The sequence below is a fragment of the Sus scrofa genome, chromosome 13 (genome assembly GCF_000003025.6).
Source record: "Sus scrofa isolate TJ Tabasco breed Duroc chromosome 13, Sscrofa11.1, whole genome shotgun sequence".
Lineage (NCBI taxonomy): Eukaryota > Metazoa > Chordata > Mammalia > Artiodactyla > Suidae > Sus > Sus scrofa.
The window spans coordinates 31,113,910-31,141,447 of NC_010455.5; the positions used below are offsets into that span (position 1 = coordinate 31,113,910).

Below are 27,538 nucleotides of genomic sequence, written 5' to 3' on the forward strand. Positions count from 1 at the left end.
TAATGTGTTATCCTTTAATGAAGAGGTGGATCAGTGGGACCACCACTCTCCCCAAGGCCCTCCCTGCCACAGACCCCCTCACCACTGGCTACCTCAGAGGCTGGGTGGCCCTGAGGCAGCCTGCCCTGCTGAGGGGTCAGTGTGCAGTGGCCCAGGAAAGGCATTCATCTCTCAGACCTAAGAACATGACAGCAGCAAGGCCAGAGCGGCTGAGGTCAGGGATGATGAGAAGGAGGGCAGGACAGGAAATGGGGGCTCTCCTCCTTCCTGTCTGCATCCCACTGGGATAGAGGCCCGTGTTCAGGAACAGCACAGTCTCCCCAGGGCTGGAGGCCCTTTCCAGCCTCTTTCTGCAAGCCCGCAGTCCCCAGCTCCCTGCAGACTGATGTCACACAGAGAATAGCCCACAGACAGGGTCACTGGGCCCAGGGAGCAGGCTGGGCAACCAACCCATTAGCCTTAAGGCCCCAGGCCTGCAAGGTGAGTCCAGCAAGGCCCAGGCCAGAGCCACCAGGAGACTGGGAGCCACCATCCACTAACTCTGCTGGTCAGGCACTACAGGCATCTAAGAAGGTGGTCTCTCCCTCACAGTTCCGGGGCTGCCCAGGCAGGGCTGAGGCAACAGCAGGCGAGGGCTCTCTGAGTCCCTAGAGATCCGTGACTTTGTTTTCCACAGCTGCTGCGATCTGCTGGAGCCGATAGCCCAGCTGCATCTTCTGGGCAGTGCCATCCTCCTCCAGGGCAGTGATGATCTGAAACACAGAGACCAGCTCAAGAGGGGAGACCATCAGGCTCCTACCTGCCTTTGCCGCAGACATCAAGAGGCCTCCTCAGGTGCCACAGCAGTTATGGGAAGGAGCCCAGGAAACCCCATGAGCCACCTTATCTTATTCCTCAGGGCCACATAGGTGGGAGGCGATTATGACCGCAGAGTTGCTGTGGGGTTTTAAGGATCAGTGTGGTGGGGAATTAAGTAGTTTACTCACGAACCTAGCACTCACGGTAACAACTATCACCTCCCCTGGTAAAATCACTTTGGACACCAGCCTCACCCACCATGTTGGCCCTCTTCCCATGAACCTCCTAGAAGCCCTGCTCCACCCGTCCTGGCTCCACCGCCCACCAGACAAGCAATTCCTGAATTCCTACAAGCCAGGTGCTGGGCAAGGAGCGAGGACCTGTCAGTGAAGACAGGTGTGATCCCTGCCTCATGGGACTCACTGAAGGGGAGGCAGTACTGACCAAACTCCACAAGGGGACTGGTATGTCACTAGCCACACCTCCCTCACATCAGGACCTACGCTGCTCAGAGCAAAGGTCTGGCACTTGGGCTTCACACATGGGCATCACTCCTTTGTTAAATGCCTGTCCCAACTCCAGGCCTGGGCCAAGAGGCAGACCCCTCATCTTAGAGCAGCAATGGCCACATTCCTGGGCGATGCAAATGTCTGGGTAGCCAATTCCAACAGGCACTCAGTGGATTGATGGGTGGACACTCTGATCCTGAGGCCCAGTCCAGGAAATCTCCCAGAAAGCCCCTCGCTGGCTCTGCTGTGCCCTCACCCACCCCACCCCTTTCCTGGGTTCTCCTCTCTGGCAGCCCATGCAGCCCAGCTGGGCCCGCACCCACAGAGGTGGCCTGCACAGCACACTGCCACATGCAGACTCAGGTAGGGTCTGAGTAAGCACAGGGTTGGGGCAGAGGTGGCCACTGCATGTGCCTCCCAGCACATCCTACATACCATCTCCGGGCCCCGGTAAATCCCCAGCTACCCACCACCACCCGACACCACACCTGGGAGCCCTGAGGAGCCGGACAGGGAGGGCGGTGCACACAAGAGCCCAGTTAATAGCAGGAAGCAGCTGAAGAACAGGGACTTTTCAAGCCAAGGGGCCCTGCCCCCCACCTCCCACTCTGTGCCCGAAGACCCAAAGTCTCCACACTCCACAGACCCAGACACTTTCTCACATCACCCCGGGTTCTGCCCACCTGGTCATAGTATTTGTTGATATACTTGTAGAGCTCATGCAAGGCCACTCTCGTCCCCAGGTCTCCAGAGTAGTTCTAGGGAGGAGGAGAAACCAGAGGTGAGAGAGAGGGGTGCTGCCAGCCACCACAGGAAGTCCAAGACCACAGAGAAAGGGAGGGGGTTGGAGGGACCTGGGAGGTGGAGGAAGGAATGGGGCCCTATGGTGGGAAGCACAGCCCCTCTACAGACACAGAATCCCAGGCCAGGCGTGCTCAGCTGGGGACAGGATAGGGCCAAAGGTCCCCCTTGCAGGATAATCCCCAGTCTGCAGTTTCACCAGGGCCTGAGGTCTCCACTGGGCCCTGCCTCTCTCCCTCTCAGGTCCCAGCTGGGACCCTCTGTCATCCCAGGCGATGGCAGAGCCAAGCAGCATAAAAGCCGCTCACAAGCTCAGATCCGGCATAGTTCTGCTCTGATCTCTTTCAGTCTTTCCTGAGGTCACACCCAGGCAGGCCAGGGACAGAATCCCTGCCACCTCACTGCCTTGGAACTGTCTCTACAAACCCTCAAAGGGCTGGAGACATCCAAGCACCTGGCTGAGTCAGGTTGGGAGGCAGCCAGGACAAGACCCCTGCTGCTCTCTGATGAGAGCCTAGAGCCCTGGTCTTTTACAGAGGCAGTGGCAACACTCCACTTATGCCCCAAGGGCTTCCCTGCAAATTGGCTATGTGAGGGGGATGGTGTGAGGGGGCAGGCGGGACCCTGGTGGCAGGAGGTCTGTGTCAACTCAAGAGGCAGGAGGAGGGCCATACCCTGGACAGCTCGGCCAGGATGGAGTTCATCTCTTGATCACTGGCGGGGATGGTCTGTCGGATGTCTGCATAATACCTGCCAGAGATCATGGGTCCAGTAGCTGCTGGGCAGTCAACCCCACTCCAGGCCCACCCATGGGCCTCAGCTGTCAACACCCACCAATCTGTCCAGCCATTAGCCACCAGACCCAAGCCCTTCCCCTCATACCTTTCCACCATCCGTTTGTAACGGGGAATATCCCGAGCATACAGAAGTTTGTTGATGGGGGAGTCCTAGGTGCCAGCAGGCAAATAGTGCAAGGGAAAGAAGGATGACAGCCCCTGTTAGGGTGACCATCTGTTCCAATTCTCTCAAGACTGTTTCAGTTTTAAAACTACAAGTCCTAAATCTCAGGGCAGGCAACCAGAATGGTTGGCCACCCCAGCCCTCCTGCTAGGACCTCCTGCCCTCCTACCCCTCCACCAACATCCAGTCTCTGCTGTCATCACCCCAAGCTTCTTCCCATCTCACTCCAAGGTCATCTATCAACTCAATGTGCCTCTGCCTGGACCCAGCAGGGAACTGGCACACAGGCCAAGGAGGTTGAAGTCCTATGTGGAGCCTTAATACTGCTTTGCCACATGCTGTTTGCTTCCCACGTAATCATTTTAAAAATCAGGAAACTAATCCTGAAATCTAATTAAATTGCCACAGACTCCCTCACTCTGGCATTGCTGCACTGAGATTTGAAGCAGGTCTCGCTGACCAGAGCCCACAATCTGACACAGCCAGACACGTCCTCTACCACCAAACTGGGCTCCAGTCCCAGCTGTGCTCTACCGGCTGTGGGCTCTGGGCAGCACAATTCCATTGCCTGGAGCTACTGCCTCATCCTATAGCTGTTGGGCAAGTGAGGCAAGGTCGCACCACCCCTTGTGAGCAGGGGCACCAGTGCTGGGCCCAAGGCAAGAGACCAGCTTCTCACCAACTCTCCATGGAGGCCCTTGGCATCACAGTTTGCACTATTCCTGAGCTCCGAGGACTGCTGGGAAGGGGAGGTGTGTGAAGATCAGGCAAAGGGACACAGCCACCACAGAGGACACACCCCGGACGTGACCCCTGGGTCTCTTGAGTGGCCCTGCGGTTCTCAGCTCATTGTAGGCAGAGTGATAAGCACACACAGAACAAAAATGTCTCCCAAAAGATAGCACTACAGAATGGACCTTTCTATCTTGTTTCGTCATTGAGGTCTAGACTCAGATCTCTCAAGAGGTCCCAGGCAATGGCAGCCCAGGGGAGCGGGCTAAGCAGAGTCTGTTCACAGACAGGTGGAGCCATGAAGGCCCCACCTGCTGGGTGCCTGAGCAGTCACAGCAGTGACCCAGATCTGTCATAGGTCTCTCTGGGTTCTGACCACCTGACTACATGCCCCTACCCTCTGTACTACCAGGCTGCCCCGACGACTTCTCTGCGTTCCACCCCTGTGTCAGCACATCCCTCCACACCCGGTCCTCCCTGACCTCGCCTCCCCTCTTTTACACTTGCAGGCGGACGCCTCCACTGTCTTTGGGAGTCAAATCCCCCAGGTGGCCTGGAGCTGCTGTGTGAATACAGAATCTTTGTCTCCACCTGGACATCACCTCTTGGCCCCACCAACACCTTCGGTTTACCTCCTCCAAGTCTGAGCTCACCACAGCTCAGAGGCCCAGGGGTCTTAGCTAACCCCTCTCTTTTCCCCCTCCACCAGATCCAACCCACAACTTCTGCCTGCCCTGTACCCTCTGGTGCGAGCTTGTATCTGGACACCACTCGTTCCAAGGAAAGCACAGCTTCCTCTCTGGACTCCAGCCCCCATCCACACATGATTGCCGGGAGGTTCCACCTGACTCTCAGGCCTGACCACCCAACCCCTGTGCTCAGGCCTTCAGTGGCTCCTATCATCCTTGCGGTGAGCCCAGCCCCAACAGGCTGCACTTGTTCTTAAACCTGTGAATCAGCACCCATGCCGCCTGCTCTTGCTCATCCTCAAAGGATGAGACACAGTCACCTCCTAGGGAGCCCAGGGACAAAGCCTGGCCTGGGGCTTGCAGTCAAAGGCCTCCCATATCCTCCTTGACATCCCCAGAAAGCCTGGAATCTGTGTTTGCACAGCACTATCCACCCTTGGTCGCACTGTCCACCCTGACCCACTCACCCGGCCCAGCTTGTGGTCAGCCAGGGTGCAGGCATCCATGAAGGTCTGTGCAATGACCAGGAGCACTGCATCCATGTTATCAGATGTCTGCACGTCGAACACAAACTGCGGATTTTTGATTATATTGATCCAAAACCTCAGGGGCAAGCTGTGAGTAAGGCAGGTAGCGGTTGATGAGTATGCTGGCAGCAGAGGAGACTCCGCACATACTGGGCCTGTCCACCACCCCACCTGTTGGTTTTCCAGATATGGACGGTGTCCTGGTCAGAGATGCCGTGCTGCTGGGCCTGCTCATCCAGCAGGTCGAAAAAGTACTTGATAGCGAGTGGCACAGGGCGGCTGGTGCTGAGAATCACCTGGAACAGGTCATCCACAAACTTCTGCAGGGTTCCCTATGGAGGAGGGGAGGCCCAGGAAGTGTGGTCAGCAAGGGGGCCTCAGCCCAGCCTCAGATGCCTCATGACACCAGGCCTGTGTGAGCCCCACCACCCCTAATCCCACTGCCTGTCCCGTCCCTGCCCCCAGCTTCGACCTGTCCTCCCTGTCCCACCTTCATAGACAGCAGGCGAGTCAGGTAGATCTCAGGGATGGCCTTGGCTCGCTCCCGCTCCCCGCCCCGAAGGCTGCCTCTCCGAGGCCTGGGAGGCTCCGGCTCATCGCTTGGCTTCACAAGGTGCCAGGGCCGGATGCCCCCCTCGTCCACATCCTCCAGCATTGGGGTCCCTATGTCAAGACCTTACAGCTTGTCACCCCTCATCAGGTGCCCCTCACCCTAGGCCCCCCTGGGTCTGGCCAACTGCTGCGAGTGGGGGCACCTATTTGAGGGTTCCTCTGGGTAGAAGGGAAGTAGACAGAAGCCCACCCTGAGGTCCAGAGGACCTTCCCTCATTACTGGAAACTGGGCAAAGCAAGGGGAGAAGGTTGTGATGATGGGGGGTGGGGGGGAGTTGGGGTAGGTACTCACTCTCTCCAGGGACATAATCCTGGCTTTCCCGGAGAGCATGCTTGGTGAGGCAGGGGACGAGGGCCACAGTTGCTCCGTCTGGGACCTGCTGACCACAGCTGGTGACCCCTCCACCAGCCCACCCGACCATAGTCCTCCCCCAGCTCCCACTCCTCCCACCTTGTAATGCTGCAGGGTGTTCAAGCGCCTCCACAGACCCTGGACCTCAGAAGTCACGTCCTCATCTGAAAGAATGAGATGCCCGGCCACCCCAGATCTCCATTCTGCAAGGACAAGGTGGGCTTGGTCCAGGGCTTTCAGAACATCCTTCCTGCAGTGGAACCTCATCCCTCTCCCACAGGCCTGTCCATCAAGGGTAGCTGCACCCAACTTCTCCAAAGATCAGAAACAGGGACCTCTCACAGGTGGCAGGTCATCCCCATTGAAGTGTTCCAGACCCCACTTCTGCCCCGCCCCCACTCTCAATCTCCCACCTGCCCCAGGTGATAAGCTGACCCCTCAGAATTGATTTAGGGCCAGCCTAGTTCCGGGGATCCCCAAGCTACTATTCTTTTCTGCCCTCACCAACATCTAGGGTGCGAGGGTCTGGCCTCTGGGCAAGAGGTACTCCTTTATAAAGCTGGTCCAGCATCTTCTCCTTGGCCTGAGAGATAGTGTCACAGTCCAGAACCTTCACAGGCACACCCTGGGCTTCTCCTGCTCCAGGGCCCATGGCCAACATCACGTTCAAGGTCTATGCAGGACACAGGGAGCAGTCAGGGCTCACCCTACAGGTGGGATGACCAAGACACAAGACCGAGGACAGGGACAACCCTTGAGCAAGGAACTGTCTCTAACCTCTACACACCACACAGTGCCTCATTCTTGTCTCTTCAGTTGCTTGCCTCCCCAGGGACAGTGGCTCTATCCACTCTGTGGCCCCAGCACCCAGCACAGTGCACTAGTAAGTGTCTGTGACGTGAATGGCAGAAGAAATGGGCAAGCATAAGTCCCTCTGAACTCTGATCCCCAGGCTCCTGGCTCAGCTGGTCAAGCTGAGACACATGAGGAAGCCCATATAAGTGCACTTTGCTGTACAGCAGAAATCAACAGAACACTGCAAATCAACTATAATGAAAAAAAATAAAAATAAAAAAACATAACAGTGGAAATAAAAAAATACTAATGATAAAAAAGAAGTGGTGGAGTTCCCATTGTGGCACAGCGGAAACCAATATGACTAGGAACCATGAGGTTTTGGGTTCGATCCCTGGCCTTGCTCAGTGGGTTAAAGATCTGGCGTGGCCATTAGCTGTGGTGTAGATCACAGATGTAGTTCGGATCCTGTGTTGCTGTGGCTCTGGCATAGGTCATCGGCTACAGCTCCAATTGGACCCCTAGCCTGGGAACCTCCACATGCCGCAGGCACGGCCCTAAAAAGACAAAGAAAAGAAGTGGAGTCCCTGCCTGCCAGTTTTGATGGAGCCTAAATGAGATTTTCCCAATGGAATTCCATCTGGGCCACTACGGGGAAAGCAAACCCAGAGGAAAATAAATGATGGGCAGGTCCGCCAGGGGGACTCCCAGCTTGGTGAGCACAACTGTGCCCCTGGCAGGACCCAGAGACCAACGTCAAGCAAACACTCAGGCCCTGACTCAGCAAGGACTGCAGCTGGCCCTGGGCAGGGCTGGCTGCTGCCCAGACCCCTGGGTGTGGCCTCCCAATCCCATCCCAAACCTGGGGACCCTCTGAGGCCCTATCTTCAAGGTCTGGTCCTCAAGCCTCTCTCCTGCAGACAGCCAGAGGTCAGGCTGACTCACCAGATGCAGACACGCACATCATCACACACGATCACCCTCCTCACCCTTGTGGGAGACTCACCCACCAGCACACGTGCACAGGCACACAAACACTCTCCCCCTCACCAGGGGACGGTACTCCACATCCTCTCGGAGCAAGCGGTTGTCATTCAGGGTATATTTGGCTTTTCCAGTCACGCTGTCCACCGGCCCCTTGTCCACTTGATGCTTAATTCCACGGAAAAGCATGTACAGAGGTTCCCCTACTGAGTCCTAGGGAGTGACAGGCAGTTAGTGCTCTCAAGGTAGGTGACAAGCATGAGATGGAGGGACTGAGGAAGAGGGCAGGATGCAGAAGGTTTGAGGTGACTGAGGACATGCTGGGCAGGGGTGCACAGGCTGGGCAAGTACAGGAGGCTACGTGGTTGGCATCCTGACTCCCTGAAGGGAGCCTCATCCACCTCTGCCTCCCTTACCCTCACGAAAGTGTAGAGGCAGATGGACATCCAGTTGGTGAGCAGCTTCTCCACCACAGTCTCTGTCCTGGGATGTCAGGAAAGGGAGTGGGGGTCGGGGGCAGAATCAGCAGGTGGGACACAGGGTCGTCTATTCTGCAGACCCCCAGGTCCCAGTCCAACTCAGCTCCTGGCTCCAGCCACCCTGGGCTTCCCAGCCCCACTTGCATCCGAAAGGCACACAGACCTGCGCAGCATTAGCTTGGGGTTCTTGGCCACATACTGGGCCACCAGGTCACTGAGCAGGGTGCGCAGGATGTCGGTGAAGTACTCAAGCTTCCCATGCAGCGCCACCGTAAGCAGAGATGCCACATAGGCTCGGTCCCGAGCCGAGAAGGTGCGCTGGCTTTCCAGGGTGTGGATGAACTGGTGCCAGAGAGAGGGGACAGGTGGGCAGGGATGGCAGATTCAGAAATGCAGAGATTGAGTAGGGACAGGGCTGGATGGTAAGGGGGCCCCCTCCCCAACCCTGGGAGGGTCCAGATGGGGGATGAGGCCAACACCTTGGTGAGGAAGAGCTTGCTGTTGAGCAGGTTGGAGAGCTGCCCCAGCCCTTGTTCCACAGTGGGTCGCCTGCTCTCAGGCACACCCAGGTCCCGGTGCAAGGGCGACTCTTGATGCCCAGGGAAGAAGACCCTCTCAGCATACACCTTGTAGTCAAGGAATGGGATGCCGCTGCCCAGAAGGTCACTGGTAAGATCAGTCATCTCGGTCATAAGGTCTGTCGAGCAGAGGAGGACAGGTTTGGGCATGGATCCCATGTGACAACAGCAGGCTTGGGCTGAGCCCTGGAGTGCAGGATCTCTGCAGCCTCACCTGTGAACTCCTTCTTGCAGCGGTCCCGCACGCTGCTCTCCAGATTCTCCAGCTGGATCTGCACCTTCTTATAGTCCCTCAGGGCCTGCTTGCTCTTCCTCCTGCTCAGCACCAACATCGGGATGGGGAGGGCCGGAAGAGGCCAAAGCCCTTGCTGGGGTCGTACTAGGCTAGCATAGTCTAACCCACCATGCCCAGCCAAGCCAAGGCCTAGACAAAATAATTTAGCCTGTCCCATCCCAGGAAGTTACACCCACCTATGACCTGCCTAGCCCAGCTTAGCCTGGGGATCAGCAAACTGCAACAGGGCCAAATCCAGCCCCTTGTCTATTTCTGTAAATAAAGATTTGTTGGGACACAGCAATTGTCACTTGTTTGTATACTGTCCGTGCTGCTGCTGCTGGGCTACAGTGGCAGAGCTGAGCCACTGCCACTGAAACTGCCTGGCTTGCAGAGCCTAAAACAGTCACTCTCTGGAGTTCCCATCGTGGCTCAGTGGTTAACGAATCTGACTAGGAACCATGAGGTTGCAGGTTTGATCCCTGGCCTCACTCCTCAGTGGGTTAAGGATCCAGCGTTGCCATGAGCTGTGGTGTAGGTCGCAGACGCGGCTTGGATCCCGCATTGCTGTGGCCCTGGCGTAGGCCGGCAGCTACAGCTCCAATTAGACCCCTAGCCTGGGAACCTCCATATGCTGCAGGTGTCGCTCTAGAAGAAGACAAAAAAAAACCCTAATCATTAAAAAAAAAAAAAAAAAAAAAAAAAAAAAAACCACTCTCTGGTCCCTAAAAGGAAGTGTTTTATTGGCTGTGCCCACAGCATGCAGAAATTCCCAGGCCAAGAATCAAACCCATGCCACAAAAGTGGCCCAAGCCACAGCAGTGACACTATCAGATTCTTAACCTCTAGGTTACCAGGGAATGCCTATAGGAAGTGTTTGCTGACCTATGGCCTAGCCTGCCCCTTCCCAATCCAGCCATGCACTGCTGCCTGCCCCAACCCAACCACACCTGGCTACACCCACCTGTATATGAGGACAATGATGATGACACCCAGAGCCAGAAGAGAGGTGCCCACCCCCAAGCCCACCTGGGCTGCCATGGGAAAGGCCACGGGGCTCTCGCCATCATACTGCACATAGCCCAGGGAGAAGCGGAGGTTCCCCATCTGCACCTGCATGGGGAGCCACCTGTGAGCAAGGGTTTAGCAAGCATATGCCCAAGACCAGCCCCAGCCCAGGGCCGGCCCACTGACCGTGAACTCAGGCAAAGCATCAGGTGCCTCCCGGAGGGCATGGTGCCGGGGCAGGGGCTGTTCCAAGGGGGGCTCACAGTACAAGTGGTGCCGGGTCAACGTCTTCACTACGCAGGGCCCATCCCCTATCATGGCCACCACCTCCTCCTTAGACATTGCCAGGTCCAGATTCTCCCCCTGGAACATGGAATCACTGATCACTCAGAACTCTTCCCTAGGGGGATGAACTGGTGGTCACTCAGATCCTGGCTCCCCAAATATGGGAAGGAGGGTCCTGACACACACCCCCAGGAGCAGAGCTGAGCACTGCTCAAATCCTGCCCAGTGACCTAACAAAGAAGAGCCCCTGCCATGTCTCCTGGCCCACCAGGTGGGTGATGATGGGTTGTCTATCTCCGGCCTTTCAGAGTGCCCGTCCACCCACTTCACGTGTCAGAACACACGCCAAGTATGTGTCCGCATGAGACAGTCTGCCAAATGGGCATCAGCTCAGACACCTACCGTGTACCACGCCACCCAGGCACTGTATGTGTACCAAGCCATTTACATATGTTATTCAGACCCCAGCCACGGAGTGTCAGGACCCTGATCACTGGACTCGAGTCATGGCCAGGTATGTCAAGCTAGGCACCCTCCCACCAGCCCCCTCAGCATTCGCCATGTCCATCACTGGCCCTTGCTCTGCTGTCAAGCCCCCTCTGCCACACAGAGCAGTACAGTCCGGCAAAGTGAAGGTCTTAGGGCCCTGCCATGTCCCAGTAGTAGTACCTCCACAGAGAGCACACTCCCAGGCTTGTGCCGGAATGGTGTGCTGGGTTCCTCAGGGTTGAGAGGCTGCAGAATGGGGTCGGCCTCGTAGGAGAAGGGTGTGGGGTTCAGTGTTGCAAAGTCAAAGACCAGGTTGTCAAGGATAAATTCCACACGGACCCAGGGGTCCTCGGGCAGGCCTGGGAGGGCCGGTGTGCGGCATGTGATAAGCTGGGAGGAGTTCACATGGCATGGCTCCTCGAACTAGGGCGGAGAGAGGGACAACAGGGAGGGTCAGCTGAGGGCACGTAGGAAGGGGTCCAGCAAAGATGAGGACATAGTCTCTTTTGGTACCTGCCACCCATGGCTGTCCACAGGATGAGGGACAGGGCGGGCGTGAGGGGCAGGGTGGCGGGTGAGGGCCGAGGTGGGGAATGGCTAGCCTGGTACAGGCAGGGAATGCCCATGGGGTCCTACGTGAAGGCCGCCACAGGAGGCTCCGGGGGAGCACGCTGTCTCCGGGATCACACGGTGCCTCCGCCCAAGCCCCTGGCCCGGCTGCGGTAGTCTGGGGGCCACAGTCACTCGGATTCTTGGTGTCTGTACCACATCCAAATTCTGGCCACGGACCCAAATCTCACGTCCTCCACTGAAACAAAGCCCATGAGCCATGCATGGCTTATGTGAACCAGCCCAGTCCCCGATGTTAGTTCAGTCCCAGCCCAAAGCCACATGGCCCCCTCTCCCACCAGCAGCATAGAAGTCCAAGGCCCCCATAGACAGCCTTACAAACGCCCACGTACAGGAGCTTCAAAGACCTCCCTCCCATGCCATGCAGCCATGCCCTCAGCCCAGCACCTGAGGAAGCTCTTGGTGGGGCCAGCAGAGGTGACATTGGGGTCTGATGTGTACTCAAACTGGCTGTGTTGAAGCCTCCGCTTGGTGGCCCCAAACCACACAGTCACGGGGAGTGTTGCAGGCGCGGGTTGTGGGCTGGTCTCACACCGAAGCTGCTCCACCTGCTGCTCCAGCAGCCTAGGGAAGGGAAGGAGGAGTGGCAGGCAGGCCAGGCTGGGCCGGAGGGACACAGGAAGGGGCAAGGGGTGACTCAAGGATGCAGGGCCCATTTGGGCCTCAGCTCACTGCCCGTTAATGCTGACTGTAGTCTCCACGGGTGACCCTGGAGGCGGCAGTCCTACGACAGCCCCAGCTTCCAGAAAGTCTGGCCGCTTTCTGATGGAGCAGACCTGGCCCTCTCGCCCACGTCCCACCCCTCCATTTCTCCCAGGAGCACATGGATTTCTGCAGACTGAGGAAGCAGCCATGACTCACATGTGACAAGGCTGGTCTCCAACTACCACTCGGATGTCCTCTAGCCGCCCAGTCAGGAGCTTGGAGCCGTGTATGGTTAGGCTGGTGCCCCCGGCTCTGGGGCCTCGGGCTGGGAAGATGGAATGCACCTTCGGGTCCTGTGGGAAGGGGTAGGGAGAAAGAGGCAGCAGGCCAGAAAGAGGGAGGCAGGGCCAGAGGCAGACAAGATGGCCTTCCCATTGTAGCTCAGCAGGTTAAGAACCCAACCAGTATCCATGAGGATGCAGGTTCGATCCCTGGCCTCGCTCAGTGGATTAAGGATCCATTGTTGCCACAAGCTGTGGCATAGGTCGCAGATGTGGCTCGGATCCAGTGTTGCTGTGGCTGTGGTGTAGGCCAGCAGTTGTAGCTCCTATTTGACCCCTAGCCTGGAAACTTCCATATGTCACAGGTGTGGCCTCTCTAAAAAAAAAAAAAAAAAAAAAAAGACAGAAAGAAAGAAAGCCTTAGGGTGAGGAGCCCCAGGAAGGCAAACCAGAAGAGCTGGGGTGGCCTATCGGCAGCTGGGGGGCACTGAGCAATCAGGTACCTGGTAGGCAAAGTCGTGCTCTGAGACGCCTCGTCCTCTTCCTGGCACCTCCACCGTCACCACACCTGCCACCTCCTCCTCACTGGCCTCAGTGATACATACAAGGCTGTGGGCACAGGGCAAGCTGCGGTGCTGGGCCGCATTGAGGACCCCTGACGGACCCAGCCGCCCCCTCCCTGCCCCAACACATCAAGTGGTCTCCCCGCTCCCAAGACTGACAGAGATCTCTTGCTTTGGAGGAAATTCCTCATGGCTCACAGGAGGCTTTGGCAACTGAGAGGAAATATTCATGGCTTAATCATTCAAGTCCAACCCTAGAACCCCCAGACACAGAGAAATTTCTCTCTCTATAGAGCACAAATTTACAAAGAAGCCCTGTAAGGCTGGTAGTAGGAGTGAGTTGCCAAGCTAATGAGTGGGCCTAACTGGCTGCCATCACCATGGGCACAAAACAGTTACAAGGTGGTGGAAACTTGAATTTCCTCATAAATAAATTTCTCCAAAGTCTCTTGTTAGGTCTGGGGATAGAAGTGAAAGGAAAGTGAGCAATCGAAGAAATGCTGGTTCTCAGTCAGGAAACAGAAGCTTGGAGCAAATTAATTTCCAGAATGTGAAGCCTGCAGCGGCTTGACTCTGTGCCACTGTCATGGTCGCTGCCAACACCCCCAGAAAACAGAACACTCGATGTGTGAACTACCCAGGAGAGGCTTTGGCCAGCATGTGTTTTTTTTTGTCTTTTGTCTTTTTAGGGCTGTACCCACGGCATATGGAGGTTCCCAGGCTAGGGGTCGAATCAGAGCTGTAGCCACCGGCCTACACCACAGCCACAGCAACACGGGATCCGAGCCGCGTCTGCGACCTACACCACAGCTCATGGCAGTGCCGGATCCTTAACCCACTGAGCGAGGCCAGGGATTGAATCTGCGTCCTCATGGATACTAGTCAGATTCGTTTCCACTGAGCCACGATGAGAACTCCACCAGCAGGTATTTTAACCACTGTATAAATAGGTTTATAAATTACTTTAGTCTTGTGGTTCAAGAATCATTAACAGTTTAGACAACCACCTGAAGTTCTGTCATTACACAGAAGGAAACGACATGCTCTAGCAAAGTCTTGTTAAAAATAAGCACACCCCGCAACCACAAAGGAGTTCCCTGGTAGTCTAATAGTTAAAGATTTGGAATTGTCACTGCAGTGGCTCGGGTTCAATTCCTGGCTTGAGAATTTATGCATGCTATGAGTGCAGCCAAAAAAAAAAGACAAGACAAGACAAGAAGGGGGTCCCAACGCAGGCCCACAGATCAAGACCTCTGCAGGAAGTGGGGGAGGTGGTCTAAAGATCTGCTCTAGGAGGGTTTAGATCTGCTCCAGGTAACCCTGATATTTGGTGGGTTTGGGACCTGCTGCTCTTAGCTGTCTCCTTGGCCATGTTCTGTGTGTGCACCTTTGGGACCCTGCAACTGCCAGCCAGGGTACCATGATTCAGAACCTCTGTAAGCCATGAACCCTCGGAAGGCAGCAGGGGTTGTAGGGACTGGACAGAGGGGCCTGGAAGCCAGCAGGTGTGTCACAAGTCTACCCTCCCGAGGAGCCGGGCCAGGGCAGTGCTTGGGGAAGAAGGGTCAGCAGGTGGGAAGATCAGGCCCGAGCACTGCTGTCTTGGATCTGAGGGCCCACTGCCACTGCTGTGTCCGTGGTCCCTCAGAAAGCCAGGTGACCACCCCTAGGCAAAGCCAGGAAGCAAAGCTGCCTGTCAACTCCAGGCAGTGCCTGGGCCCCAGGCCAGGCACCTGTAGGTCTATGCACAAAGCCAGGGTAGGTGTTCCAAGGCCTTGATGGCAACCCCAGCCCTGAGGCACTGTGGCCAGAACCAAGGAAAGGACAGGTGAGGGAAGGTGAGCAGTGGGTGGGTGGCCCTGAGCAGGGAAGACAACCACAGAGCCCACGGGAGACCCCCTGATCCTGTTGGTCCAGCCCACTCACCTGCTGGACACCTTGTACTCCTGAACATCCACAGCACAGGGCACTCCAGCCACCCTGACCGTGTCCTGCACATCCTGCACATGTTGGCCAAGGTTGGAGCCCCTGATGGTAACACGGGTGCCTCCATCTATAGGCCCAGTCAGTGGCTCCACCTGTTTCAGGACAAGCACTGCTCACCTCCACCCACCTGTTGACCACTGGCAGTCTGGAGAGACAGCTCCAGCCTCCCACCTTTCCGCCCCCTGGACCCACAGCACCCCCATCCCCTGGAAGGAACGCACCAGCATTTCAACATACCGAGTGGATGAGGGGTGCCGGGCACTGGGTGACCACAGCCTCAGCCTCGCCACAGGCCTCCTGGGCCACGCACTGTGGGCGCTCCCCCTTGCACCACACACAACCATACTGGGGCCTGGCAGTTTGGCAGCGGCTACAGTCCTCATGTCCCACGGAACAGTCATAGAGCACCACTGGGGGTGGCAGAGGTGAACGTGAGAGGCAGGCCTGGAAGAGCCCTGTTGCCACCCAGTCCCAGGTCGCTCCAGTAGCCCCAGGTCGCTCACCGTGCAGTCCATCCACACTGTCCACACGCAGGCGGCCGGCCCGACGCAAAAACAGCCCCACATGGAGCTCTGGCTGCAGAGCCTCATAGCTGAACTGGAGAAATGAGAGTGGGGATCAGATCCCAGCATTAGGGGAGGCATCAGGCCTGGGGAGGGGGTGGTCAGAGAAAGGACCAAAATGACTCATGGGAACATGAAGTCAGAGGTCAGAGATGGGGTTCAGGACTCCCTTGGATCACGTGGTCAGAGTGTGGCTGGGATGAGTGTGGCACAGCCAGGTGAGGTTGGTAGAGAGCCCGTGGCCAGGGTACCTCTGCCCACCCAGGACTCTTGATCTGCACCTCGTGCTGCTGGCATGTGACGTGGCACCGGGTATCTGGAGGCAGCTCACACTCGATCCGGGCCTCAACCACCACCTCACGGCCCTCCAGCTCCATCACACACTCGTGGTCTCCTGGGCTGTCCTGGGGGCAGAGGACACAGCTGCGGGGGCAGCTTCAGGAGCCAACCCTGGTCAGCCCTGCACGGCCCCCAGGACAGTCCCTGCCTTGTGGCTGACACTCAAGGCCATGCCCCTCCCACCCCCTGGGGCTTGTGTATAGTTTGCCTACAGCCGAGGAAGTCATGGCAACATCTGCAAACAGGACACCCTCACCTGGAAGAGGCGCAGGTTCCTGCCCAAGAGCCGCACTTCTCGCTGCACGTGGACTGGTATCAGCACGGAGCCCTGCACGCTCTCCACACAAGGGCAGGAGCCTGCCCCCCCAGTCACCTCTTCCTGCAGGCACCAAGCACAAGGCAGGCTATGGAGCCCACCAGCCGCCTCAGTTCACGCCCAGGCAGAACCCCGGCCAAGCCAGCGTGAGGTGGCGAACCCTGCCCTTCCCTCCACTTCTCCCCTGCAGAATCGCAAGGTGGGCAAGGGGCTGTGCCTGCCCCAATCCCCTTCCCTGAGGCCTCCTTCCTGGGCTGGGCCTCACCAGCTCCCAGAGCCCGGGGGTGTCGTACTGGTAGTCGAGGCTGGACAGGAGGATGAGGGGAGCGGGAGGACCCTCGTGCTCAGCCGAGTCTCCATCACCTGAGAGGAGGGTGGAAGTGGAGAAGGCGGGTGTGTCACCCCCCGTCCACTCGTCCGCCTCGGGCAGCTCGCCGCCTTCTCTCATGAGCCAGTCCAGAGCAGGCTTCGTGGAGCCAGCGGCCCCTGGGAAAGTGGTGGCGGGAGCAGTGCCGGGGGGCTGGTCCTGGGGTACCGCAGAGGGGAGGGCCTCGGGGCTAGCCTCTGCAGGGGCGGGGGCAGCGCTGCTGCATCTGTGGGCGATGGGTGGGAGGCCAAGAGGTCCTCAGGCGTGGCCATGGGTCCGAAGGCCGTGGGGGCAGGGACAGTGGCTCCAGGTCTGTTGTGGGGCCTGGGATCAGGAGGGTCCTCGTGGAGAGGTGACTCTGTGGAGGCTGAGGCAGGCATGGAGCCAGCACCCGCCCACGGCCCCCAGGGGCTGAGCAGGGAGGGCTGGGCCCCAGGGGGGACCTCCGAGGCTGCGCCTGTGGCAGGAGTGTCCACGGGAAGGGTATCAGGAGCAGGGCTGACCATGGCCTTGGGGGTTGTGGGTGGGAAGGGGGTGGGTGCATCTCTTGCAGGAGGGGCTGGGGAGAGAAGCGGGCTCTGAAGGGGGAGGCAGAGAAAGACAGGAAGGGCCACTCAGCAGGCAGGCACGGGAGCAGGCGGCAGGCAGGCAAAGGGTGTGTTAAGAGGAAAGGAGACCAAGGAAAAGAGAAACAAAAACAGCCCATTAATTTTCCAAAGGGGAAGGGGGAAGACAGGCTCCAGGGGTGTCTATGCCAAGATGGGGCATGAGGCCCAGAACTCCCCTGCCTCTCAGTACAAACAGGAGGGATGTTGGCAGCCATTCTCCATCGAGTTGGTCACACACAGCAGCTTGGGGGATCATGGCACAGCACCCAGGGCAGGCAGACACACAGACCCCAGGCCATCAGAGAAACCCTCAGAACAAGGACCCCAAAACCGCCCAGGGCCTGGCCGGGTGTCAAGCTCACCTGTCGGCTGACCACCATGGGCCCGGCGTCACACGAAGCCTTGTGTGTGCACAGGTGCTGCCAGACGCACCAGTTACACCCCCAGTGGCTGCTCACACAGGCCTGGCACCTGCACAGAGCACAGCCATGGGGTAGGGGTCACCAGAGGGCAGCCCAGGGCCTGGGGCTTGGGGTGAGGAACTCACTGTGCAGACGGGTAGAGTGCAGTGACAGCCAAACAGTCATAGAAGGAAAGGGAAGCCTTAGCAATCACCACGTCGCCGAACCTGAGCTCCACACTCATAGAGACATGGTCTGCAGAGGGAGGGGCCGGGCTGAAGAGCAGGGAAGGGCACCAGGACCCCAAGCTGACGTCCCAAGACCACACAGGGTGGGCTTAGCAACTGGACCAGGAAGAGGAGCCCAGGGTCAGGAACTCAGTCCACAAGGTGGAACATGGGTACTAGACGGGGGACTCAGAGAAAGGCACTGCTTCAGGGCCCCTTGCCTGGATTCACACCTCACCCCAGTCACACCCCATGGAGCAAGATGGGAGGAAGGTGGGGCTCCCAGGCCCCAGGCTGGCTCCTCTCACCCACCGGCTCCTCTCGGCAGCTCTGGGGCTTCACTAGGGTCTGGGGAAGGGCACATCACACCAGAACTGGTCAGCAGGGCAGGACTCTGGTATTCCCCAAAGCGGCAAGAATAAGACTCCCCGGGCCACAGGGGTGGCAGGTCAGGTACCGACAAGAAAACCTGCCGAGAGAGGCCAGGACAAGCTGCTGGAGCCAATGGGCAGCAGATCAGGGCTCCTGACGTAGGCAGGCACCAGAGGCCAGCTCCCAAGCCTTCACAAACACCCTCTAGCCTAGGTCAGTAAGACAGAGAGAAAGCAGATCCCCAAGAGAAATGACTTGGACAAAACTATGTAGTATTTGGTGTATCTGACACCTAAATCCAAGGTCTAAACCCATCACCAGAGCCCTCCCAACCAGGGCCCCACCCGCTCCACTCTTCACCTCCCTCCTTTCCTCACGGCTGATGTTAGCAGGACTCAAAGCTGCCACTCGCAGACAGTCTAGCTCAGGCTGGAAGCTCCACAGCCACCGCTCTGGGCCCTGGCCCCGTGAGCATTCAGAATGGCGACTGCACCTGAGCAAGAATGACCAGGGTCCACCGGTGACCCTCATGGGGACACCGTGAATTCCTGGGGCAGAGACTCCTATAATCCTGGAGACCTGGGGAGGACCCTGAAGTGGGCCACAACATGCCTGGCAAGTCAGAGTGGAGGACTGGGTGAGGGTAGGGGATTGGAGCATCTAGGGTGAGGGGTTGAGAGTCAAGGGCCAAGGACCAGGAACCCTGGACAGGGCCACTGTGTAGGAGCATTGACAGAATGAGGTGGGGGAAGGCGTTGGTGTTGATGGAGCACTGACCTGCCGAGGAGCACACACCACCCACAGTATGGGTCCCTGTGAGCCAGACAAGACGCACAGTCCAGGTGCTGAGCACAGGAGGCCACGGGAACCTTGAGAAGCTACGGCAGCAAAGAGAACTTGAGGCCAGCCATCTAAGCACCAGGGGCTCCCTCATACATGGGTCCCCGGCCCCACCCAAGGACCCTCCCAGCAGCCATGCCCTGGCTGGCCCCTGGCACTCACTGTGTTCTGGGTCATGACATACAGGTGCTCAAAGGCCCCATCAAAGATGAGGTCTCTGCTCACTGCAGACCCCTGCTGGATGCTCTGTGTGGAGTATGGGTGGCCATCACTCCCCAGGCCCAAGTAGACCTGAGATCAGAGACCACACGGTCTGAGGCCCAAGGTCCCTCCCTCTCGCCTTCAAATAATTTACAGGTAGAATTCCCTTCTAGGTAGTACAGATCACACCACCCGGTCCTGTGGTGGGAGTAGGAGTGCAACAGGCAACCACCACCTAGCCCCAGAAAGGGGCAGTCATCTCTCCCAGCCTGAGGCTGGGGACACATCTCAGATTCCACACTGCAGCCCCAGGGGCCCCAGGCATAACTTTGCCTGGGCTGGGTCCCCAGCAGCTTGTACCCTCCAGATCCTGGGGCAGGGGCCAGTACCTCCCGTGGACTTACCCTATGCAGCTGCCCCTGACTGTCACCCAAGAAAGCAATGGTGTGTCCATCTTCCATGGTGACCGCCACGGCTGTTAGTTGAACCCCTGGCCACTCCAGAACTGGGGTGGCTTCCAGGGGGACACGGCTGGCCATGGGGCTGGGCGTGTGGTCTGAACCACAGGGATAAGCATCCAGAGTGTCCTACAGGCGGAAAGAAGCACAAGTAAGGCCTCCCTGGATAACGTGCCCCGGGCCACCCTCCCTGAACAATGCCACCCCCTTATCCAGCCTCTCTGCCAGCTCTGGGCTCCCCCATAGCCACAGGCTTAGCTCTCCCCAAGTGGCTTACCTCCAGGTGCCTTGGACAGTCTGCAGCAGTGGCTCTGTCCCCCTACACTGATCCATGTCTGGGGCCCCACTTTTTCCTACCCCTGGCTTGGGAGCTGCTTCCTCTAGTTCATGTGCTCAGTCTCTTCCTAGACCACACTTCCAAAGCCTCTTCCAGCTTGCATTCTCATCTCTGGGACCACTCACCTGGGTCCCTCCCACCTCACACTGACTCGGTCCCCTCTGTCTGCAGCTTCTTCCCTTTTTAATCCATCCTGAGGCTAGAGCCAAACAAGTCTCAACTTCCCCTGACTCTCGCTCAAGAACCTAAAACAATAGATTCCATCCCTCCCCACACCCTAAAACCTCAAATGCCCTCTCAGTCCACCTACACGAATGCCATCCCTTTAGTGCCCAATCCAAGCCCACCCCTGCACAGCTGGCTCTCTGTCCTCTTGAATGCCACTCTTACAGTAAGGTACCCCTCCATCGCCTAGACACAAAGGAATCATTTAACACCCGTTGACCTGTTCAGCCTGGCAGTAAATGCCTGGCCAGTGGCCTCAGAGGTGGGGAAGGGCTGGGGCGCTGCTGGGACTCACCACAGGCAGCTGTGCACAGTCAGAATTGACATCATACTCGATGTAGGCCACCTCGGCCCCATCCTCAGCACGGCCCTCCCGAGTGTAGCAGGCATCTCGAGTGCGATTAGCAAGGCGGTCCACCTCATCCAGGGGGAAGGCACAGAGGGCAGAGGCTCCAGATGGCCCGGAAGCTGCTGATGGAGGCCGGCCCACAGTAGGGGGAGCAGCCGAGGAGAAGGCTGCAAAGAGCACTTCCCCCCGGGCTACCTCCGAGGATGTGGCCACCGCTGCAGCCTGGATCAGCCCGTAGCGGCCCCCCTGACAGGCCAGAGGCAACTCCACATAGGAGTAGTAGTGCTGGTCCCGGAGGCACACACGGGACACATAGGCACGGAAGGCTCGAGACTGAGCCTGCAGGTCCCGCCGAAGGAACAGGAAGTAGGCGCTGGCTCCATGTGCAAAGGCGCTCACGAAGTGGTGGCTGTACTCGGAGAGGCGGCCCACAGCCAGCTTGGCTGTCTCCTCGTAAGAGAAGGCGGCCTGGGGGTCCAGTGGCCATAAGGCCCGGGTCGTGATGGGAGGGATGCCACCCCCTACACCCCTGCTGGTGTAGCCACGCCCCACAAACAAGAGGGGCTCCCCAGCCAAGCCCTCGGCCACCAGTCCCACCGTGCTGACAGCAGGGTCATTTGCGGCCACATACTGGGTGTCCCCAGGCCGCTCTGGCCGCAGCAGCAGCTGTCCAAGTTGCCCCAGGCGCCGCTGTTCACAGATGCCCTGGTGCACACTGCCGCACACCACCAGGGCCCCCGGGCTCACCAGGAGCAGCTGGTTCAGGTTGTTGGTGGGCTGGGCCTGGGGGCACTCATCAGGCATCACGGGTGGCAGACAGTCCCTGCTGTCTAGCACAGGGCCAGTGGACACAGTGGCCTCCAGCTGCAGTTCAGGGCTCAGCTGGAACAGGAAGTTGGTGGCCCCTAGGTAGAGGGTGCCTGAGGTGGGATCCTGAGCCAAATGCTGCAGATATGTACCATTGGGAGTGAAAGCCGCCGGTGGAGGGGGCTGGAGGGTGAGGACCCACCCGGCCCAGAGTGCCTGGAGAAGAGCTGGGCCCAGGGCAGGCATGGTCACCTGGCAGGGAAAGAGTTCAAGTGGGGCTCAAGTGGCCATCTGAGCACCGTGGGACCACTGGTGAGGGATAGGACTGCCAAGGATGCTCCTCTTACCTGTCACCACACATGGTCTGAGGGTAAGGGGCTAAGGGGCAGCGACATGGGAAACATCCTATCTCTAGGGACCAGGGCCTAGAAGTGGCAGGAGGTCAGGGGATGGGGAAAAGGGGCCCAGAAGCCCAAGGAGGGAGAGGGCCCCTCTGCCTGGATGTCAGCTTCCTGGGCAGAAGGGAGGGTGAGGTCCCATGGGCCACCCACAAGTTAGAGTAGGGCAAGAATTAGAAGAAGGGCTTTTCAGGCTAGGAATCCAGAAGGGTAATAACCATAGAACCAAAGGGCCAGAGAGAAGAGGCGGGCGTTGAGGGGGGTTAAGCATGCCAGGGACAGGGCCTGAAAGGCTAGACCCCACCTTGGAGGGCCCTGAGCAGAGGTGGAAGTCACATTGCTCCCAGACACCTAGGTGTGAGGTTGGGCTCACCTGGCAGGGCCGGCTGGATCAGGACACAACAGCATGACCTGCGTGAAAGTCACCTAGCCAGGGAAAAAGCAGAGCATGAAGCTGGGGGTTGGGCTGCAGCCATGTGGGCTCCCAACCGTGGAGGCAGCACAAAGGTACCCCTCCCTGCTGCCCAGTCTGCTGGTGGAGCCGGGCCCAGCCTGGCCCTCAGCCACCAAACACATTCCACAAGGGACGCCTCCTCAGAGCCCACAGGGAGGGGGAGGGCAGCAGAACCAGGCACCCTTGGGGCCTGGGAAAGGGCAGCTACGAAGGAGCCCCGTGGCTGCCAGGGCGCAGCCAGGCCCCCACCTTGGTCCTGTCCCCCTGCAGTCCCCTCTTCTTAGCACTCTCCCATTCTCACCCTCTGCCCTAACACTGCCCTATCAAGATGCCCAGGTACACACCCTCCACATAGTCCTGGCCGGGGATAACCTAGCCCAAACCACCACCGGCATACAGACACATGCTCCTGCACACCAAGAAGCATACATACCACCCACCCTGCACACACACAACCACACACAAACACATGGGCGCATGCACATACATATAACCTGTATACACAACACACATACCCAGATACAGACATACACCCCACACAGACACACCACCTGCACTTAGACACCTACACAAAGACACATCCACAGAGACAACCTCCCTACACACAGGAATGTCACACCCACCTACCCAAGTCATACGCACCAGCACCCATATTCAAGCCCCACAAATATAGACACACACACTTCCCTGGTTTGAGCCCTAAGACCTACAGGGCTGTGAAGGCCAAGCCATCTCTTTCTACTTCTTTTCCTGCAGGTCAGAGCAGGGCTCAGGAGGGGGGTGGGGGTGATTGTCATAGAGGAAGTCACCAAACTAGATGTGCCCTCCATCCCAGGACCCTCCCAGAACTTGGGTGCCTGCTCTCCTCACAGACCCCTTCCTTGCAGGCCCCACCTGAAGCCTGGTGAGACTAGGAAACCATGACACCACCTTTCCCAGACCTGGATGGTCTTAGCCAGAAGCACCAAAGTTGGTTAAGCACTGGGGATAGGCTATGCATCCCAGGCGGTGAGACACTTCCCCTATTTGCCTGTACCCAGGCCACATGGCCCAGCCCCCTCCCGCCACCCAGCTGCCTGTCTGCGTGGGCAGTGTCCTGAGAGCTTCCCAGGGTCTAGGAGGGCTCCTTCCAGCCAAGGTCCCCGGCAGGGTGCTCCTGAGGCTGCCCCAGTGTAAGCAGGCTTGGAGGAGGGTCCAGCAGCCTAGGGGGAGCAGGGGAGCTGCGGCCACAGCCTGGCTGGGCACTGCTCCCAAAATAGCTTGGGGGTTTCCATTTTTAGTGTGCAGAGAACAGGGCAGCTCTATGGGAGTAGGAACAAGGCAGCCTCTGTTTGCCACCAAGGGGGTAGGGGGAGGGGGGCAACAGAGAGAGTCGTGAACCCAGCGAGAAGCCTAGGACTGTGGCAAGGCCAGGCTTCCCAGGAGCCCCCCACCTTGTTTCCAAGGGATGGGGGGAGAAAGTTTCTTCCTCCAGGAAGACAGGGTCTGCCTGAGGATGAGCAGAGGCCGCTTCCCACACTCAGCTATTGCTCAGTCCCTCCAACCACTGCCTGCCTAGGGGTGGGCCTTGGGCAGAGGTTCTGCCCCTTCATTCACTTACAAACATTTGCTCAGCGCCTACTTCATGCCAAAGTTCTCCAGCCTTCAAGGGGCAGCAACCAAGACACTCCCCAGAATGTAAAAATCACAGCTGGTCTAGTGGCCCACAGGAAGAGGATGGGCAGGATCAGGACAGCTCCTGACCAGGCCACATAGGAGGCTGGAGGCCGACCTACTCTGGGAAAAGTGTCAAGCTTTTTCAATCAATCACTGCAACAAGACCTAGCAACCCTAGCCCTTCCCCACATACCATGGATGGGAGGAGGAGGAAAACAAAAGGCAGACACATTTTCTCCTCCTTATTGGCCACACGAATTTCACTCAGTTTCTGCCACCAGCCATAGAGGAGCCCCCAGCCCCTCCAGTCTACCCCGCCCACCTCAGGGAACTTCAAGCAGAATCAGGCAGGGTACATCCTTCCCCCAAGAGTCTTTGGGGCACCCAGGACCTGAAGGATAAAGGTCAAGCTCTCCAATCCACGGGCTCCCCCACACATGCTCTTCGTTCCTGCCAGCCTGAACTGCAGGCTGTTTCACACTCCTCCATGTCCACTCCCTCTCTGTCCCAGTAACTTTAGTGCTCAAATAGCACCTTCCAAAGAAGCCCGAGGAGCCCACTGTGTGTGGTCTGTGGGATGGACACCCCCAGCCACCACCCCGGTATGTACTGCAGCTCTGCCTTGGGCTCTCTGAGCCTCAGATTTCCCATCTAGAGGACTTTCTCTGACCATTAAATGTGATATGGCATGTGCCTGGCATGAGTACACCAACCGAGGCCACTCTTTTCCCTGATCCATGCTCCCACTCTGGACTTCAAGCTCCTTGAAGGCAGAGAAAGTGACTTTTTTACTTTTTTTTTTTTTGTCTTTTTAGGGTCACACCCGTAGCATATGGAGGTTCCCAGGATAGGGGTCAAATCAGCCACAGCCACAGCAACTAGGGATCTGAGCCTCGTCTGTGACCTACACCACAGCTCACAACAATGCCAGATCCTCAGCCCACTGAGCAAGGCTAGGGATTGAACCTGCGTCTTCATGGATACTAACTGGGTTTGTTAACCACTGAGCCACAACGGGAACTCCAGAGAATGTGACTTTTGATTCAGAGGCCTGAGTAATCAGGACAGACGTTCGCAAAGAACAGGTACTCCTTGCATTTTGAAAGGAAGCCAAGAAAACCCAGCCAGGAGGGGAGATATGGGGCCCGCAACCCTCTCCAAGCCACCTGGCTTCTCAAAGGACAAGGTGTCAGCCCCACATTTAATAAGGACCAGGCCAGAGCAGACTGAAAAGGCTGGTTTGGAAGTCAGGCCTCAAGTTCCCTACTTGCATAGCTAGGATCACTTGCCCACTCTCCAGATCTCAAGTCGCAGCTAGAGTTATAGCCAAAGCCTGGTTCTTCTGGGCCCAACTTCCTCTGGAAGGCTTCAGCACGCCTCAAGGCTGCCTCACTTCATCTGCAAAGAGCAAGCACCTCTCTTGGCTCTGCCGGGGCTGTCCTCACCAACTGAAGGGGTTTAGACTGCCCTTCACACAGAGAGAGAGGGTTCACAGCCCAGCTCTCATTTACCCAGTGGCAGGGAGTCTAGGACACTGGCCTTTCCCTTCTGCCCTCCCACTCCATTCCCAGGGTCCATCTAAAAGTTACTCATTGACAGCACAGGAGTGCAGCGCTTGCCCTGTTGTCTGTGTTGAAGTGGGGGGAGCGGGGTTTGTCCACCATTTACCGGGCACCAGTGAGGACTCGAGTGATCAATCACCCATCACCTGCGTCTAGGGTGGGGGAGGGGGGACGCCCCCTGGGGGTGCGTGGCAGGGGAAAGCACAGTCTGCCTTTTGTCAGTCCCGCCCAGCACAGCCTGGAAGGGCTGTTACTACAGGGGGGAAGCCTCGACCTTCCCATCGACTCTTCCCTGACCCTCCTCCCTCCTCCCCAGCCGGGGCAAGGACCCCACCAGTGGTCCTGGGAGGGCGGGGAAGAGGCCGGCCGGTCCCTAGCTGAGGCAGCGGCGGCGGCAGCGAGGAGGGGGCGCGGAGGAGCAGCTCCACCTCCTCTGTCTCCCAATCGCGTTACAGGCGGAGCCGCCAGAGTTTCCCTTCGCACAGAGAAGTGTGGTCCCAACTCTCAGGACCGAAGCGCCCACCACTCACCTGGGCTGCCCGGGGCCAGCAGCATGGAGGCCCAACCAAGGTCCTTCTATCCCAAGGGCGCGCTGCCTCGCCCCAGCCCCACCACCCCGGCCCTGGGGCCCCACACTCACCACCCGGCCAGGCCCAGCGGAACGAGCACGCCACGCCGAGGCGGGCGCCGGCCACTCCCGACTAGGGATCTGCGCAGGGTAGCGTCTGCGGCCCCCCCTCGCCCGCCCCCCGGAGGTGGGTCTGGCGAAGCCGCAGCTGTTACCCGGAGACCGAGGGGCAGAAAACTGCGCCCGCCGCCCGCCCCTCCCGCTGCGGCTCTGCCACGGCCGGGAACAAAGGAGACAAAGCCGCGTCGGCCGGGCCCGGCTCCGCTCCTTCCCCCCCTTCGCCCGCCCGGCCGCCCTCCCCCCGCCCGCCGCCCAAGCCAGGCCGGAAGCAGCCAGGAGAGCGGGGCGCGCGGTCGCAAGCGGCCCGGGACCCCGCATTCCAGTCCATCAGTCTTCGCACTTGCCCAGGGCGGAGGACTCGACCCCCTCCGTCGCGGGGGTTAGGGGGTGGCTGGCTGCACCGCGACGGTAGCCAGGGCAACGTGGAGGGCGGTGGGAGGAGGGTGAGGAGCAGAGCCCAGAGGGCGGCCAGCCACGCCCCGCCCGGCTCCGCTCCCGCCGGGCCTCACCTGAGAGGGGCACTGGAACCGAAATCGGGAGCCCTCCGGGGTGGGAGGGGCCGGACTGGGGGGTCCCGCTCTGAACCCTCAGGTGCGGTGGTTCAGCGCTCCAGCTCTACCTGCCTGGGCGCCGGGTGAGTCCCACGCCTCTCCTCTGGCCCGCCGGTTAACAAATCACCACCCCTGCGCTGCGGCGCCCGGAGCTCCCTCTTTCTCCTCCAATACCTGGCTCCTGTGGTTGTCCGCCTCCAATTTTCTTTACCTGAACTCCTAGGTGACTTGTTTTTCCCCACCGCACCAGGTCTTGCCCACTCCCAGGACTCCCAAACAGCCAACCTTTCCCTCCCGCCCCCACCTCTGGCTGTGCGGGAAGAGCGCGCAGTCTTTGGGGTTGGGCCTGGGTTTGCGCTATCACTAAGCCAAGTAATCTGACCCCTGCCCCCCAAACACACACGCCTATTTGCTCACCGCCAAGTGGAGGTGCTACCACACCTAGGCCGGCTGTTAGAGGAGGGCGCACCGCTGCAAAAGTGCACATGTAAGGGCACATTTCTTTCCTTTCCTCCCAGACTTGTACCTGGACCCACCCCAAGGTGAGAAGCCTTGGGCAAGTCTGAACTCCCTCACCAGCAAATATCCGGGCCTTCGGAGGGAGGAACATCTGGGTTCTCTCCTGAGGCCCAGGTGTGCCCTATGCCAGGCCCTTCACACCCCACCCTGCCCACTGCAAACTCAGGAGCCAGGACCTAGCCCATCTTTTTAAGACTTTTGAAGGACTCTGGCTGGAGGCCATGGAGACAGCCTCCTGGAAGGCAAATTTTTTCATATACAGACCTCCCTGGAAGACCCCATATCCTGCACAGGCTGGGGAAGCCTCAACCAGAAAGTTCAGG

The 27,538-nt window shown here is 58.5% G+C and overlaps 1 protein-coding gene and 1 long non-coding RNA gene across 4 annotated transcripts in view; one reads left to right on the forward strand and one right to left on the reverse strand.

Moving 5' to 3' along the window:
• Positions 1-4,957, forward strand: part of LOC102162605 — a 65,496-nt gene extending 60,539 nt beyond the window's left edge. Inside the window, exons 5-6 of one of the 3 annotated variants that reach the window (XR_002337947.1) lie at positions 677-834; positions 4,310-4,561. This is a non-coding gene — a long non-coding RNA (uncharacterized LOC102162605). Of the gene's footprint in view, positions 1-676 lie in introns of all 3 variants that reach the window. The other 2 variants (XR_002337946.1, XR_002337950.1) reach the window with 2 other exon arrangements.
• On the reverse strand, positions 1-26,224 carry PLXNB1 (plexin B1). Its single transcript, XM_021070624.1, is given in 39 exon segments — positions 1-752; positions 1,991-2,065; positions 2,783-2,858; positions 2,991-3,055; positions 4,957-5,104; positions 5,188-5,348; positions 5,507-5,679; positions 5,921-6,005; positions 6,080-6,183; positions 6,485-6,653; positions 7,826-7,972; positions 8,176-8,242; positions 8,402-8,580; positions 8,718-8,935; positions 9,031-9,131; positions 10,055-10,203; positions 10,285-10,461; positions 11,053-11,295; positions 11,509-11,680; positions 11,890-12,066; positions 12,364-12,500; positions 12,932-13,037; positions 14,918-15,069; positions 15,215-15,387; positions 15,481-15,574; positions 15,822-15,944; positions 16,136-16,258; positions 16,461-16,766; positions 16,769-17,140; positions 17,533-17,641; positions 17,718-17,826; positions 18,111-18,267; positions 18,531-18,663; positions 18,948-19,048; positions 19,173-19,301; positions 19,616-19,798; positions 20,527-21,639; positions 22,159-22,211; positions 26,098-26,224. Coding segments are annotated over 37 exon segments (6,405 nt in total). The 5' UTR covers positions 21,634-21,639; positions 22,159-22,211; positions 26,098-26,224; the 3' UTR covers positions 1-647.